We start from the raw sequence: 17,679 nt of genomic DNA, 5'->3' as shown, positions 1-17,679 counted from the left end.
TTAGATTAGTAGTGGTGTGTTTTTAATGTGTTCTGTTGGATGTACAGATGTTTCCTCTCCTATGTCTCACTGTAGTGTCAGTCTCACTCTAACCACAAGAGGGCATCAGAACCTGTTAAAATGGTACCTGGTGACTTCACCTCTCTAGGGGCTTTCATCAAGATAAGCAATGTCACCTGTAATGTCACCATCAGTATTGACTCCATGGAAGTTGACATAGTGTTATGTCACATTAGGCAATGCACCCTACATAGGGAGTGGTTCTGTCACCCTTTATACACCCTTTGTATTGCTTATGAAGACTGTATGTATGCTATATAAAGCCTTTATAAGTTGTATTTAGTTTAATCACAGTCTATCCTTCTGCTTTCCCAACAGCAGAGACCATGGTGGAGAGTGTTGTATCAAGCCTGGACCTGAGAACACCAGAGACCAGATATGTGAGTGTTAACTGATAATTGTTTTAAAATCAAAATACGATTAAAGCGTTCTTGAGTCCCAGGCAAGGAACACAATCATGATCTATTTGGTCAAAACAAACTTAAAGGTAGAGTCAGCAATATGATGTAGATGCACAAAGTAAACAGCATAGTGGGTCAATTTCTACAACAACTAAGAGCGTTGGAGCGCGATGCTAAACTTCTCTGTTTTGGTCCCGTGGCTACCACACTGTAAGAGAGTGAAGAGAACCCGTGCACCTGGGCAGATACTGTGTGAGAGAGAAGTCAGGCATCTTGCTCATCACAATATCTGCGTTGCTGCTCGTACAACATCATTTAGCTGACTCTACCTTTAAGCTCTCATCCTGGGATCTACCAGAAATCAGGCCCCCAACATCTCCAAAACATGGACCAGAACCATGTTGTTTCCTGCTTCCACAAACATTCATTAATATAACACTAATGTCAGATTATGGTATGATAATGAGTGTACATTCTGAGACTGTTGCTCACTTACATTCATTTTTATTACAAGTCTGTTTAATATTTATTAATTCATTATTACATGAGATTGTCCGTTTTAAATAACAACTTCTTTTGACTTCAGGGATTCCTCAGAGCTGTAAGACTTGTGACCATGTTGAGGTAAGTCATAATGTCAATTCTCACTTTTACATACCTTCAGGAGTCAGGCACAGTCTGAAAGCCAGGTGTGTACTGACCAACCATTCATACTGGGATATAGACAGTCCTGTGTTCTGCTTTAGTAATATAAACACAGTCTGAAAGCCAGGTGTGTACTGACCAACCATTCATACTGGGATATAGACAGTCCTGTGTTCTGCTTTAGTAATATAAACACAGTCTGAAAGCCAGGTGTGTACTGACCAACCATTCATACTGGGATATAGACAGTCCTGTGTTCTGCTTTAGTAATATAAACACAGTCTGAAAGCCAGGTGTGTACTGACCAACCATTCATACTGGGATATAGACAGTCCTGTGTTCTGCTTTAGTAATATAAACACAGTCTGAAAGCCAGGTGTGTACTGACCAACCATTCATACTGGGATATAGACAGTCCTGTGTTCTGCTTTAGTAATATAAACACAGTCTGAAAGCCAGGTGTGTACTGACCAACCATTCATACTGGGATATAGACAGTCCTGTGTTCTGCTTTAGTAATATAAACACAGTCTGAAAGCCAGGTGTGTACTGACCAACCATTCATACTGGGATATAGACAGTCCTGTGTTCTGCTTGTAGGAATGCAGGATTTTAGCTGTTGTCATATTTTGTCATTAGACAGTTTAATTGGATCAATCGCCAGCATTCCATGTAACATTGAATAAATACATTAGATTAGTTACTTTGCTTAATGGGCCAGTTTCCCGGACAAAGATTAAGCCTAGTCTTGGACCTTAAATAACTTTCTATTGAAACTTCCATTGATCATGCTTAAAGTCCAGCACTAGACTCAATCTGTGTCCAGGAAACTGGCCCCATATGTATAACTGACATGCTTGTCCTTGTTCAGGACTCCACACACTGGCTTCAGATTGAACCCTTGACTTCCACTGTCCAGGAAGTGACAATGTTCAGGTAAAATAACTACTTTTAACATTTCATTCCACTTGCTAGTGTATTTCCCCATTACCTTTGGGAATAGGCTTCTAATCCAACCTCTCCATTTGACGATTGACCCTATCTACCATATCTTGTTGTTGCCCTCAGGCACAGGACACCCAAAGGGCGTTATGAGTGCACAGTGTCTGGTCTCCGCTGGGTGTGTGACGGAGATGTCATTCTGAAGTATCACTTCAGGAACTGGGAACCCTACAGTCAACTTCTGAAAGACATGCAGTACGGACAAGGTGGTCCATTGCTGGACATCACTATGGAGTTAGGTGAACTGGAGGAAGTTCATCTGCCACACTTTGTCTGTTTAGGTAAAACCATATAGACATAGTATTCAGAAAGACATTTCCATGTAACTGAGTTTCACTTCCTGAATGAATAAATGAATATTCTGGGAGTTTGAGTTTACTGTGATCTGGTACCGCATATTCTTTGTGTTTTAGTTGGATGAATAATACAATATTTGTCTTTCTGTCTCCTTTTTATTGTGTTGTTCAGGGACCAACCCTTCCCTGAGGAATGAGATGAAGATTCTTCATGTAGAGGAACATGGAGTGTCTGTTGAGGAAGTGCATGAGGTCACCAGATTCCATGCCAAAATTCTCCATCCCAAGTTTTCAGCTATCGCTGTTATACTGAGCTATATCTTTTTTTGGAACGTAGATGTCCACTGTGACGTGGTCCTCTATATGGCAGTAAAAAAGGCAACAGTAATTTCACGGCTGTACATGCTCCTCAGAAACTCCAGTCAGAAAGAGGTGAGGCACCATCATTGAAGTGACAACAGTATGTTGAAACTTACTAAAGGAAAGCTGATAGGTTGTTGAAAATCTATAGATTACAAAGTTACAAAATCTATTTCTGTCTCATTCATTTGAAGAGCCAGTAGACGGCACTCTTCTCTCTGTTCGAAGGAGAACCCAATGCCCCGGGGCAGTGAAGGGGACATTGCCCCGTGTAAGGTGCTGTCTTTCGCATGGGACGTTAAACATGTTTCCTGACTCTCTGTGGTCACTAAAGATCCCATGGAACTTATCGTAAGAGTAGGGGTGTTAACCCCGGTGTCCTGGCTAAATTCACTATCTGGCCCTCATACCATCATGGCCACCTAATCATCCCCAGCTTCCAATTGGCTCATTCATCCCCTTCCCCTGTAACACTTCCCGAGATCGTTGCTGTAAAAGAGACTCTCTTCTCAGTCAATTCCCTGGTAAAATAAATAAAAAATAGTGTACACATTTTTTTGATGTTGACAAAAAAGGATTGCTCAGTGAGCTGCATGTTGTGTGAATTATTAGACTACATTGTTCAGACTGACTACTACACTGCTCATTTTGTAGGCTGTTCGGGACCGGGAGAAGAATCAGGTGTCCCAAGGATATTCAGAATTTCTGCTGTCAAGTCCAAAGGGGTCCTTAAAGCTGAACAGTTGGTTTGCAGTCAAGAATCCCCATTCCTCCTCCATCAATCCAGAGGTGCAGTTTTAGCAGGCTGAGGACATGAATCTGTCATATTATATATGAATAACTGGAATATCATTCTATTTCTTTCTCTCTCTCTCTGTCTGTTGTCTCAATCGTTGCACCATATGACCTTCTACAGAAGATTCAGCTGTTACCTGCAGACACCACACCAAGCTGTTGTAAGATGGTTATGAGAAACACAGGGGTTGACATTGAGATGGAGTTAATCGGGGATGATGAGAGGACAGTATGGAGATCAGTTGTATCAAAAGGTAAGAAATACTATACATGAACACTATGTCAATCATAAATGTCATTTTCTTACAGATGCTATTAAAATGTTTTTATGATGTTTTCTCTTGTTTGTCTTTTAGATGAATACAGCAAAGACTCTCATCCAATAGGTACGTTTGTTTTTGTGGACGAGGTTTATAAAACGGGTTATAGAGCGAACGTCTCTTCAAGTTGTGATGAAGGACACTGATGAAGACCTTCATGAGTCATGTTCAGTGGGGTGATGAAGACCTTCATGAGTCATGTTCAGTGGGGTGATGAAGGTCTTCATGAGTCATGTTCAGTGGGGTGATGAAGGTCTTCATGAGTCATGTTCAGTGGTGTGATGAAGACCTTCATGAGTCATGTTCAGTGGGGTGATGAAGGTCTTCATGAGTCAAGTTCAGTGGGGTGATGAAGGTCTTCATGAGTCATGTTCAGTGGGGTGATGAAGGTCTTCATTAGTCAAGTTCAGTGGGGTGATGAAGGTCTTCATGAGTCATGTTCAGTGGGGTGATGAAGGTCTTCATGAGTCATGTTCAGTGGGGTGATGAAGGTCTTCATGAGTCATGTTCAGTGGGGTGATGAAGGTCTTCATGAGTCATGTTCAGTGGGGTGATGAAGGTCTTCATGAGTCATGTTCAGTGGGGTGATGAAGGTCTTCATGAGTCATGTTCAGTGGGGTGATGAAGACCTTAATGAGTCATGTTCAGTGGGGTGATGAAGGTCTTCATGAGTCATGTTCAGTGGTGTGTAATGCTACAGAACATTCAGACAGAAACCCAGTGCCTTGCAAAAGTATCTGCATCACATTTTATTGTGTTACAAAGCAGGATTAAAGGGGATTTAATTGTCATTTTATGTCAACAATCTACACAAAATACTGTAATGTCAAAGTGGAAGAATATTTATATATATATTTTTAGATTGATAGAAATGAAATAGCTCCCTGAGTCAATAAATGTTAGAAACACCTTGGCAGCCATTACAGCTGGGAGTCTTCTTGTCTAAGTCTCTAAGAGCTTTACACACCTGGATTGTACAATATTAGCCCATTATTCTTTTCATAATTCTTCAAGCTCTGTCAAGATGTTGGGGATCGTGGCTAGACTGCAGTTTTCAAGTCTTGCCATAGATTTTCAAGTAGATTTAAGTCAAAACTGTAACTTGGCCACTCAGGAACATTCACTGTCTTCTTGGTAAGCAACTCCAGTGTAGATGTGGCCTTGTGTTGTAGGTTATTGTCCTGCTGAAAGGTGAATTCCTCTCCCAGTGTCTGGTGAAAAGTAGACTGAAGCAAGTTTTCCTCTAGGATTTGTCTGTTCTTAGCTCCATCCCATTTCTTTTTATCCTGTAAAACTCCTCAGTATTGTCAAGCATACCCATAACATGATGCAGCCACCACCGTGCTTGAAAATAAGGAGGCAGTTACTCAGTGATGTGTTGTGTTGGATTTGCCCCAAACATGAGGCTTTGCATTTAGGCCCAAAAGTGGATTCCTTTGCCGTTTCCTTTTGCAGTATTACTTTAGTACCTTGTTGCATATAAGATGCATGTTTTGGAATATTTGTATTCTGTATATTTGTGTTACTTTAAGTCATCATTGTGGAGTCACTACAATGTTGTTGATCCATCCTCAGTTTTCTCCCATCACAGACATTGAACTCTGTAGCTGTTTTAAAATCACCAATGAACTCATGGTGACATCACTAACAGTTTCCTTCCTGTCCTGCAGCTCAGTTCAGAAGGACGACTGCATCTTTTGATGTGTCTGGGTGGTTTAATACATCACCCACAGGATAATTATTAACTTGACCATGCTTAAAGAGATATTCAATGTCTGATGTGTTATTGTTACCCATCTACCAATCACTGCCCTTCTTTATGAGGCTTTCAAAAAAGATCCCTGGTCTTTGTATATAGTTGAGTCTGTGCTTGAAATGCGATACTTGACTGAGGGACCTTACAGATGTTGAATGTATGGGGGACATGTCCACTTTGACATTAGAGGATTCTGAGTAGATTGTTGATAAAACATTAATAAGGGCATCAATTTTCAATGACTTCTCAATAAACCTAATAGGAAAAATTATTATTTCAATTTTTTTATTTTAAATTGACTGACTTTAATTGGAATTGACCACAACCCTGGAGTCGGCTCTATACAATAAATGACTATCAGATGAATGATAACTGGAGAGACTGGAAGATGTAGAAACAGCTGCTGTTAACCCTAAAGCCATATTAATTTAATTGACCCCCTCCCCCCCTTCAGCATTAACAGTCCCTGACATTCCTGCTGAGGAGTTTCTGAAGAAACACTGGGCTAAACTAATTCAGCGAACCAAAAACTCAATGCCAATAGCAGATGATCTGTGGTCAAAGAACATGATTGGTGAAGAAGAGCACTCCAGAATAACAGCTGAAACAACTGAACAGGACCGAATGAGAAAACTACTGAAAGCAGTCATCCCCAAAGGACCAGAAGTGACGGGAGCTTGTCTCAAAGCTCTCGTTGAACATGAAAACCATCTTGTTAAGGACTTGAGTGAATCTAGGTAAGACAGTTTTCTTTGCTCCCTCCCTTGAATATGTGTAATGATTAAATATAGGTCAAATAAAAACACAGCTACCCAGATCAAAGAGGAACTGTTTTTCCAGAATGGAAGCATGTTTTTGTGTTTCTGTCTGTAATAAATGACTGTTATCTTATTGTAGTTACATCATAGGACCATCATCACATCATTATCTCAGGTGGAACTCCTCCTTCTCCTCCATACTTTCTGATCTCTCTCTTCCCTTCTCCTCCATACTTTCTGATCTCTCTCTTCCCTTCTCCTCCATACTTTCTGATCTCTCTCTTCCCTTCTCCTCCATACTTTCTGATCTCTCTCTTCCCTTCTCCTCCATACTTTCTGATCTCTCTCTTCCCTTCTCCTCCATACTTTCTGATCTCTCTCTTCCCTTCTCCTCCATACTTTCTGATCTCTCTCTTCCCTTCTCCTCCATACTTTCTGATCTCTCTCTCCCCTTCTCCTCCATACTTTCTGATCTCTCTCTCTCCCCTTCTCCTCCATACTTTCTGATCTCTCTCTTCCCTTCTCCTCCATACTTTCTGATCTCTCTCTTCCCTTCTCCTCCATACTTTCTGATCTCTCTCTTCCCTTCTCCTCCATACTTTCTGATCTCTCTCTTCCCTTCTCCTCCATACTTTCTGATCTCTCTCTTCCCTTCTCCTCCATACTTTCTGATCTCTCTCTTCCCTTCTCCTCCATACTTTCTGATCTCTCTCTTCCCTTCTCCTCCATACTTTCTGATCTCTCTCTTCCCTTCTCCTCCATACTTTCTGATCTCTCTCTCTCCCCTTCTCCTCCATACTTTCTGATCTCTCTCTTCCCTTCTCCTCCATCCTCTTTCTTGTAGAACCTAATCTGAAGACGCTGAGGCCTGTCTCCTAGTCTGTGGACTAAGACACTTCTTCACCTAATCTGAAGACGCTGAGGCCTGTCTCCTAGTCTGTGGACTAAGACACTTCTTCACCTAATCTGAAGACGCTGAGGCCTGTCTCCTAGTCTGTGGACTAAGACACTTCTTCACCTAATCTGAAGACGCTGAGGCCTGTCTCCTAGTGTGTGGACTAAGACACTTCTTCACCTAATCTGAAGACGCTGAGGCCTGTCTCCTAGTCTGTGGACTAAGACACTTCTTCACCTAATCTGAAGACGCTGAGGCCTGTCTCCTAGTCTGTGGTCTAAGACACTTCTTCACCTAATCTGAAGACGCTGAGGCCTGTCTCCTAGTCTGTGGACTAAGACACTTCTTCACCTAATCTGAAGACGCTGAGGCCTGTCTCCTAGTCTGTGGACTAAGACACTTCTTCACCTAAGAATGTATTTTGTTTGTGTGTGTCTTTGTATATACTGTGTGTGAGTTGGTCTCTGATTACTGTGATTAGTTCAATGTAATGTCATATACTATACATTATAATCAGTCTGTTTTGGGTTTGCAGAATCATTGTATATCATTGGTTTTCCATCCTATCATGTTACCACACAGATGTGACTGTCTAGCTCAGCGGTTCCCAAACTTTCCCATTCTGGAGACCATCAAATCACCGTCCAAAGCTCTTGAGGACCACCATTCACGGAGTCGCTGTTCTTTTTTCACATCAAATATATTGCGGGTCAAATTATATCAATAGATGTGAATGTAACAAAGCCTGTAAAGGTCTATTATTATAAACTAGTTGCATTGTGAAAAGGAATGTAAAATTGCTTATAATACCATTAATACTCCCAACTGTTATTATTTTTGAATAATAAAATACTACAATCTAAAAGTAATTGAGGACCACCTGCACCACCCCCCAAGGACCACAGGTTGGGAACCACTGGTCTGGAGTCCTTCTGCCAAACCTGGTTGTTGTGTCACACTGCCCCCTCCTGGTTGCACTGCAAAACATCACCTCATTAAATCAAATCATTAAATACAAAAATGTAATTGCAGTTTTACTAGATATAATCTTAATTTATAGGCTGAATACTTGTATTAAGTGGATGAAGACTTTAGATGAACCTATGGGTGTTGAATCCTCCCACTGTGTTGAAACAGGAAGTCCATTTATAATGAAGTAGAGGAACGGGTCCACCTCTTATTGTAGATCAATGGTGCCGCTACTTCGCTTCACCTCCGTTCCGCCAGTATGAATAACCAAGACCTAGAAAGAATAAGGTCGTGACCTCGGCGATTTTCCTTCAAAATAAAAATCCCGCAATGATGATTGTGATTTTTTCTATACTGAAATTCGTAACATTTTGTGAGGAAATGTTAGCAGACTTAGAATGTTGTTTAACAATATGAAAAAAGCAATAAAGTCAATCGCCTTAATAGCACAAATAATATTATAGCATTGCCATTTGTTAACAGCATTGAAAGTAATGATTACTAGACAGTTGTCATGGTAACAGCAGTAATACAAATATCATTTATGATGCTACTATTAATAATAATAGCAATAGCACTATTAATAATAATACAATCATTATAATAATCAATTTTAGAAAACACTTTAAAATCCCATCGTTAATTAGATTAGATGAGTTTATTAGTCACATGGAGAGGGACGCAAAATCTTATGCTCTGGGCTCCAACAGCGCAGGTCAAAATAAATCAAATCAAATCATCAATCTTGTGCTCTGGGCTCCAACAGCGCAGGTGGGGGCAGGGTAAGAGTCTGTTGGGTGATGGGGGCAGGGTAAGAGTCTGTTGGGTGGTGGGGGCAGGGTAGAGTCTGTTGGGTGGTGGTGGGGGCAGGGTAAGAGTCTGTTGGGTGGTGGTGGGGGCAGGGTAAGAGTCTGTTGGGTGGTGGTGGGGGCAGGGTAAGAGTCTGTTGGGTGGTGGGGGCAGGGTAAGAGTCTGTTGGGTGGTGGGGGCAGGGTAAGAGTCCGTTGGGTGGTGGTGGGGGCAGGGTAAGAGTCTGTTGGGTGGTGGTGGGGGCAGGGTAAGAGTCTGTTGGGTGGTGGTGGGGGCAGGGTAAGAGTCTGTTGGGTGGTGGTGGGGGCAGGGTAAGAGTCTGTTGGGTGGTGGGGGCAGGGTAAGAGTCTGTTGGGTGGTGGTGGGGGCAGGGTAAGAGTCTGTTGGGTGGTGGTGGGGGCAGGGTAAGAGTCTGTTGGGTGGTGGGGGCAGGGTAAGAGTCTGTTGGGTGGTGGGGGCAGGGTAAGAGTCTGTTGGGTGGTGGGGGCAGGGTAGAGTCTGTTGGGTGGTGGGGGCAGGGTAAGAGTCTGTTGGGTGGTGGTGGGGGCAGGGTAAGAGTATGTTGGGTGGTGGGGGCAGGGTAAGAGTCTGTTGGGTGGTGGGGGGGCAGGGTAAGAGTCTGTTGGGTGGTGGGGGCAGGGTAAGAGTCTGTTGGGTGGTGGGGGGGGACAGGGTAAGAGTCTGTTGGGTGGTGGGGGCAGGGTAAGAGTCTGTTGGGTGGTGGTGGGGGCAGGGTAAGAGGCCGTTGGGTGGTGGTGGGGGCAGGGTAAGAGGCCGTTGGGTGGTGGTGGGGGCAGGGTAAGAGTCTGTTGGGTGGTGGTGGGGGCAGGGTAAGAGTCTGTTGGGTGGTGGTGGGGGCGGGGTAAGAGTCTGTTGGGTGGTGGTGGGGGCAGGGTAAGAGTCTGTTGGGTGGTGGTGGGGGCAGGGTAAGAGTCTGTTGGGTGGTGGTGGGGGCAGGGTAAGAGTCTGTTGGGTGGTGGTGGGGGCGGGGTAAGAGTCCGTTGGGTGGTGGGGGCGGGGTAAGAGTCTGTTGGGTGGTGGGGGCAGGGTAAGAGTCTGTTGGGTGGTGGGGGCAGGGTAAGAGTCTGTTGGGTGGTGGGGGCAGGGTAAGAGTCTGTTGGGTGGTGGGGGCAGGGTAAGAGTCCGTTGGGGAATGCCCACAGGGGGAGCAGCAGGGGGGGAAGTGATATGTGAATGAAACAGTAATAAAGCAGAATAATATGTAGATATTTACTCCATTGGGGGGTGTGGCTAGGGTAAATGAGGAAGTGATCCATGGTTGCCATCAGTAACAACAAACCAGGTATGGTTTTATTTGCTTTACATTTTTCTCCCCTCTTATCATAGTTTTGTTTTTGTCCTGTTGTGTTCTAAAATACAATTCTGGTACAAACCTCCCAAAAATACTAATGTGTTGTTTGTTAAACTCTTATTTTCTAGTTTATTTTATGCACTTTGAGATTATTCTTGTTTTCAAAATAATTATTATTATTGGTGGTGGTGGGGGCAGGGTAAGAGTATTGGGTGGTGGTTAAACTGCGCTAATCTGTACATAAACCATGCAAGGGATCATTTCCACGCAAAGTGTGAGATTGATCAATATAAATGTTAGTTTGAGAGTGTTCAGCCCCATGACCACGATCAGTGCCAAGTGGCGGAATAAGGGAACTGCTTGTGAAGCGTAGAATGGGGAAAGGGAGATACATAGTAGGTTGTACAACTGAATGAATGAATTCAACTGAAATGTGTCTTCCGTATTTAACCCCTCTGAATCAGAGAGGTGCTGGATCTGCCTTAATCGACATCCACGTCATCGGCGCCCGGGGAACAGTGGGTTAACTGTTCAGGGGCAGAACGACAGATTTTTACCTTGTCAGTTTGGGGATTCGATGTATAAACTTGGCGCATTCATGTTTCCAGTTATAAATCAGACATGTTGTAAAACGGTGCCCGCGTGAACCAGCGTTATAACTCCACCTGACATACACCCATCATTCATCTGTTATGGTGACAATAACGCCCTTATTTTCTGTATACCTTGGAAGTATTGGAATTAGGCCCACCCAGCTAACAAGGAACGTAACTGAGACATTTGTAACGTTCCCCTGAAGTCTTCCAGAAGTACTGAATGCCATAGCCCGTTTGGGACGTTACAGGCACATTCATATCAATCAATCAATCAATTTTATTTTATATAGCCCTTCATACATTAGCTAATATCTCGAAGTGCTGTACAGACACCCAGCCTAAAACCCCAAACAGCTAGTAATGCAGGTGTAGAAGCACGGTGGCTAGGAAAAACTCCCTAGAAAGGCCAAAACCTGGGAAGAAACCTAGAGAGGAACCAGGCTATGAGGGGTGGCCAGTCCTCTTCTGGCTGTGCCGGGTGGAGATTATAACAGAACCATGCCAAGATGTTCAAAAATGTTCATAAGTGACAAGCATGGTCAAATAATAATCAGGAATAAATCTCAGTTGGCTTTTCATAGCCGATCATTAAGAGTTGAAAACAGCAGGTCTGGGACAGGTAGGGGTTCCATAACCGCAGGCAGAACAGTTAAAACTGGAATAGCAGCAAGGCCAGGCGGACTGGGGACAGCAAGGAGTCACCACGGCCGGTAGTCCCGACGTATGGTCCTAGGGCTCAGGTCTCTCAGTTGGCTTTTCATAGCCGATCATTAAGAGTTGAAAGCAGCAGGTCTGGGACAGGTAGGGGTTTCGTAACCGCAGGCAGAACAGTTGAAACTGGAATAGCAGCAAGGCCAGGCGGACTAATTAGACATAACGTTTCTAATAAGTATTATAGAGGTTATAAATATCAGGTCGCTATACAGACATCATGGGAGCATAAAAAACGTTCCTTGGTAGTCCATGAAAGGTTCTGAATATCATGTTATTTTGGAGATATAATAATAATAATAATATAATATAATATAATATAATATAATATAATAATTATATAATAATATAATATGCCATTTAGCAGACGCTTTTATCCAAAGCGACTTACAGTCATGTGTGCATACATTTTTACGTATGGGTGGTCCCGGGGATCGAACCCACTACCCTGGCGTTACAAGCGCCATGCTCTACCAATTGAGCTACAGAGGACCACCTTATCTAGGACATTAGTATCTTCAGACTGTCTGTTTGAGACTTTAGACATAGAAATCGCTCAGACAGACATACGTACCAACCCCTAGTTGAGAAAGGGTGGTCCCAGAATGCACCCTGATGTGTGGCAGCTGTCAGGGCCATTTTCTCTGGCAGCTTAAGCGTTAAACAGGTTTCCAGTGTTCATGCGAGACGCGTCTCTAGTCTCTATAGCCAGACTTGACTACAGAGTCCAACCCTACTGGTCAACTATTTTACTACTGCTTACTACAAACAGACAAACATTCAGTGATTCAGTGATCCAGAGTCTGGAATGAAGCAGAGACAAACCGTCATATTTATAATAAATTTAAAAATAGCACTCGGAACGGTTCAGTTTGGGGGTGTTAAGCCCCCAAGGGAAAGTTAGTCAGCTTTGTCCAGCTCTGTCCACAAAATAGGGGTGAGAAGTATAGGGAAAGGGGTGGGCTGGGGTACGGGTGTAAATGCGGGTGAGAGGGGTGGGGGTATAAGGGTGAATGGTTAGTGGTTGGCCATGGGGTCAGTCGAGAAGGTGTTTGCGGAGGCCAATGCGTGCGCGGTATGAGCGGCGGTTGTCTGCAGGGCCCAGTGTGTCTCTGCACCTCTGACACCTATACTTCTCGGGGACGTGGGACTTCCTGATCTTAGCGCAGGATATCCTAGGAACATTTCATAACGTCACATTTAGAGCTATGGTTTGTCTTAAAATCGGAATGATAGAAATACATTTTGGAACATCGTCTGTAAGTTTCACAATAACGTTATTATGACTTATGTGGGGACTAAAATAACTTTGTGGTCAAGTCCTGGATCATAATTTTGTTAGCTGGGCAGACAGTGTATCTAAAGGAAATATCCATGGCGAACTTGATCAAATGTCTTTGGAGGTGTTGGCAGAATGTTTTATTTACCAGTGACATTTGCTGTCGGTCTATCTGATCGTTTCTGAAAGACAAAAACACTTGCAAATTGTTGTGGACCTGTAAACAGATCGTTTGAATGCAGTAATGTTTTGCATTCACTTTTTCCCGAAACTAAATATGCTGTCCTGCTCACAAATTCTGAAACAAAAAAATAAAAATAAACTAGAGTTTATTGGTAGCCTACACACTTCAATACAAAAGATCAGCTGTCTGTTCACCTGTTCCATTCTGCTGTATGTTATAAACCGCGCCGCGCACCCTGTCATCTGCATAGAGCAAACACTTTAAATAAAAGCCTCTCTGATAGGCCCAATTAAATGAGAAATGCGCATGGTAATGTGTTGTATGGCTACATCGGGAATATGAACTCATCATGGCCAGAAAAGGTGAGGAATTTATTATGCAATGATTATGATAATGTATTATGTTTATAAATGAAATATTGTCAACGCAAGAAATGTCACATTACATCATTCAGACGTCGCCTACAAACGTCAACGGAAAAGGTGAATCGTCTGTTCTAACGTTAAACTGCGCTTCGGATCGGATCGCATAGAGCAAAATAGGCTGCTGGAAATACTGTAGCTGATCTATTTACTACTGTGAAGTGGGTCCTATTAAATGAGAGATGGGACGAATGGTAGCCAATCCGAACTTGTTATAGGCCTATAAGCTATTTTTGAGAGTATAGGCTTTATTCTGCAATAACAGGAAATGTATGCCTATTTCTAATTATTTTAGAATGTAAAGATAAATGGATTTTCACTAGCAGCAAATGATTGCATCTTGTTATTATATTTAGCTAGGCCTACCGGTTGTTTTGTTCTGAATAAGAGTCTCGTCATATATTCCCCATCTGCACAAAGCTACTAGGCTACTTTAGCCTTCTTAATATGCAAGACTTCAACCACTAGAAACTGTGCGCACGCATGGTCTAAAGTTTGCAGCAAATTCTCAGGTCAAGTTCAGTTTTTATAAATGACAACATTTGCGTGAAAAGTGGCACTTGCATGTTTTGTTGTATATTTTGTGTGTAGGCAACGTTTATAAATGAGACCCCTGGTATTATAGAGCAAAATACTTGGAATAGCTGATCTATTTACTGCTGTGAAGTGGGTCCAATTAAACGAGAGATGGTTGGAACAGTAACCTTGTTGTAGGTCTATATGCTACCACGTGAGTATGAAACCATCACAGAAAAGGTGAGGAATTTATTATGCAATGATCATGGAAACGAAATAAATAATAGCCTAGGAAATAGATGTCTATTTCTAATTATTTTAAAACGCATAGATAAACGAAATACATTTTCTCTCTTCTCTCTAACGGCATCTTGTTATTAACCTTTTTATTGTTATGAATTAGCGTGTCCATCATATCCCACATTTACACAAAATACTAATGCACCAATTTGTAAGTCGCTCTGGATAAGAGCGTCTGCTAAATGACGTAAATGTAAATGTACTAATCTACTTGCCTTCTTGCAACGCAATACTTCAACCACTAGAAACTGTGAATACGCATGGTCTAAAGTTAGCGGGAAGGTGTGTGTGTGTCTGTCTGTCTGTCTGTCTGTCTGTCTGTCTGTCTGTCTGTGTCTTTCTTTCTTTCCTAAAACATGACATTTCTACCTTTTAGATTTTGTGGCATAGAGAAAGTTAAAATATCAGACAGGGGAGGTGATATAAATAATACTCTGAGCAAAAGAGAATGTTTTTGGATTTTCACCCTCCAGACATTATTTCCTGAAGGTCGTAATGATGTAATGCCTATGTATGTTCTGTTGTAAATGTGAACATGAATTAATGCCCCCATTTCAGATTACTCTGACGTATTTCTTGCGCTGTAGCCAATGATTTATGAAAACTTGCTTAGTGGGTCGACGTCCTTATTGTGGTTTTACAGACGTGTTTAATACGTTTATGTACACACTGTATTAGAATATTTATGAAATGAACATTTTTATATTTGGTAGCCCTTACTTGTTTTCCCTCGACTCCAACCCTATTGGATGGTGGAACGGATGTGGGTGGAGCTATGTCTACATAAGGGTGCTAATTTAAAAAAACTCACAAAAGCTCTGATGAAGGCCTTGAGGCGGATACATAAAGCTTATTAAAGAGCAGTGATACTATCAAGAGCAGTGATACTATCAAGAGCAGTGATACTATCAAGAGCAGTGATACTATCAAGAGCAGTGATACTATCAAGAGCAGTGATACTATCAAGAGCAGTGATACTATCAAGAAAAGTGATACTATCAAGAGCAGTGATTTAAAAAAAAAGATAGCTCAGATGTGTTAGTGCCTTTAGAATTCTGTTTAACAAGTAATTTAAAAAAAAGATACGTCCATATTATTGGACCTGACTGTACATTAATATGTTTCATATGTGTGGTCCTATTGTAATATATTCTAAATATACACTCATTTGGACACACCTACTCATTCAAGGGTTTTTCTTTATTTTGACTATTTTCTACATTGTAGAATAATAGTGAAGACATCAAAACTATGAAAGAACAAATATGGAATTATGTAGAAACCAAAAAAGTGTTAAACAAATCAAAATATATTTGAGATTCTTCAAATAGCCACCCTTTGCATTGATGACAGCTTTGCACACTCTTGGCATTCTCTCAACCAGCTTCGTGAGGTAGTCACCTGGAATGCATTTCCATTAACAGGTGTGCCTTCTTAAAAGTTAATTTGTGGAATTTCTTTCCTTCTTAATGCTTTTGAGCCAATCAGTTGTGTGGTGACAAGGTATACAGAAGATAGCCCTATTTGGTTAAAGACCTAGTCCATATTATGGCAAGAACAGCTCAAATAAGCAAAGAGAAACGACAGTCCATCATTACTTTAAGACATGAAGGTCAGTCAATACGGAAAATATATTATAAATATATACCACAGCATATCTTTATTGTAATATATTCTAAATACAGCATATCTTTATTGTAATATATTCTAAATACAGCATATCTTTATTGTAATATATTCTAAATACAGCATATCTTTATTGTAATATATTCTAAATACAGCATATCTTTATTGTAATATATTCTAAATACAGCATATCTTTATTGTAATATATTCTAAATACAGCATATCTTTATTGTAATATATTCTAAATACAGCATATCTTTATTGTAATATATTCTAAATACAGCATATCTTTATTGTAATATATTCTTAATATATACCACAGGATAAATGTAGTGTAGTCAGTCTGTTAAGGTGAGGTGTTGGAAATGTAGTGTAGTCAGTCTGTTAAGGTGAGGTGTTGTAAATGTAGTGTAGTCAGTCTGTTAAGGTGAGGTGTTGGAAATGTAGTGTAGTCAGTTTGTTAAGGTGAGGTGTTGTAAATGTAGTGTAGTCAGTCTGTTAAGGTGAGGTGTTGTAAATGTAGTGTAGTCAGTCTGTTAAGGTGAGGTGTTGGAAATGTAGTGTAGTCAGTCTGTTAAGGTGAGGTGTTGTAAATGTAGTGTAGTCAGTCTGTTAAGGTGAGGTGTTGGAAATGTAGTGTAGTCAGTTTGTTAAGGTGAGGTGTTGTAAATGTAGTGTAGTCAGTCTGTTAAGGTGAGGTGTTGTAAATGTAGTGTAGTCAGTCTGTTAAGGTGAGGTGTTGGAAATGTAGTGTAGTCACCTCTGTTAAGGGGAGGTGTTGTAAATGTAGTGTAGTCAGTCTGTTAAGGTGAGGTGTTGTAAATGTAGTGTAGTCAGTCTGTTAAGGTGAGGTGTTGTAAATGTAGTGTAGTCACCTCTGTTAAGGTGAGGTGTTGTAAATGTAGTGTAGTCAGTCTGTTAAGGTGAGGTGTTGTAAATGTAGTGACGTCACCTCTGTTAAGGTGAGGTGTTGTAAATGTAGTGTAGTCAGTCTGTTAAGGTGAGGTGTTGTAAATGTAGTGTAGTCAGTCTGTTAAGGTGAGGTGTTGTAAATGTAGTGTAGTCAGTCTGTCAAGGTGAGGTGTTGTAAATGTAGTGTAGTCAGTCTGTTAAGGTGAGGTGTTGTAAATGTAGTGTAGTCAGTCTGTTAAGGTGAGGTGTTGTAAATGTAGTGTAGTCACCTCTGTTAAGGTGAGGTGTTGTAAATGTAGTGTAGTCACCTCTGTTAAGATGAGGTGTTGTAAATGTAGTGTAGTCAGTCTGTTAAGGTGAGGTGTTGTAAATGTAGTGTAGTCACCTCTGTTAAGGTGAGGTGTTGTAAATGTAGTGTAGTCAGTCTGTTAAGGTGAGGTGTTGTAAATGTAGTGTAGTCACCTCTGTTAAGATGAGGTGTTGTAAATGTAGTGTAGTCAGTCTGTTAAGGTGAGGTGTTGTAAATGTAGTGTAGTCAGTCTGTTAAGGTGAGGTGTTGTAAATGTAGTGTAGTCACCTCTGTTAAGGTGAGGTGTTGTAAATGTAGTGACGTCACCTCTTAAGGCGAGGCGTTGTAAATGTCCCAACACAGGAAGTCCATGTATAAGGAAGTAGAGGAAGAAATGGACGTTATGGGTAGAAGACAAAAACATCTGAGGTTTGTAGCTTTCTTTTACAATTTAATGTAGAAAAG

At 41.5% G+C, this 17,679-nt stretch overlaps 1 protein-coding gene across 1 annotated transcript; it reads left to right on the top strand.

The window, feature by feature from the left end:
• Positions 1 to 1,911: 1,911 nt before the first annotated feature.
• LOC311116925 (NACHT, LRR and PYD domains-containing protein 1 homolog) lies at positions 1,912 to 8,707 on the top strand. Its single transcript, XM_084191943.1, has 8 exons — positions 1,912 to 2,042; positions 2,175 to 2,389; positions 2,577 to 2,836; positions 3,419 to 3,553; positions 3,681 to 3,813; positions 3,916 to 3,945; positions 6,090 to 6,372; positions 7,238 to 8,707. The coding sequence occupies exons 1-8, from the start codon at positions 1,960 to 1,962 to the stop codon at positions 7,242 to 7,244; spliced, it is 1,146 nt and encodes a 381-aa protein (XP_084048069.1). The 5' UTR covers positions 1,912 to 1,959; the 3' UTR covers positions 7,245 to 8,707.
• Positions 8,708 to 17,679: the final 8,972 nt, after the last annotated feature.

The sequence above is a fragment of the Coregonus lavaretus genome, assembly GCF_964263955.1.
Source record: "Coregonus lavaretus genome assembly, contig: HAP1_SCAFFOLD_465, whole genome shotgun sequence".
NCBI lineage: Eukaryota > Metazoa > Chordata > Actinopteri > Salmoniformes > Salmonidae > Coregonus > Coregonus lavaretus.
The sequence above is the reverse complement of the archived record's forward strand: the minus strand, read 5'-3'. Positions and strand labels throughout refer to the sequence as shown.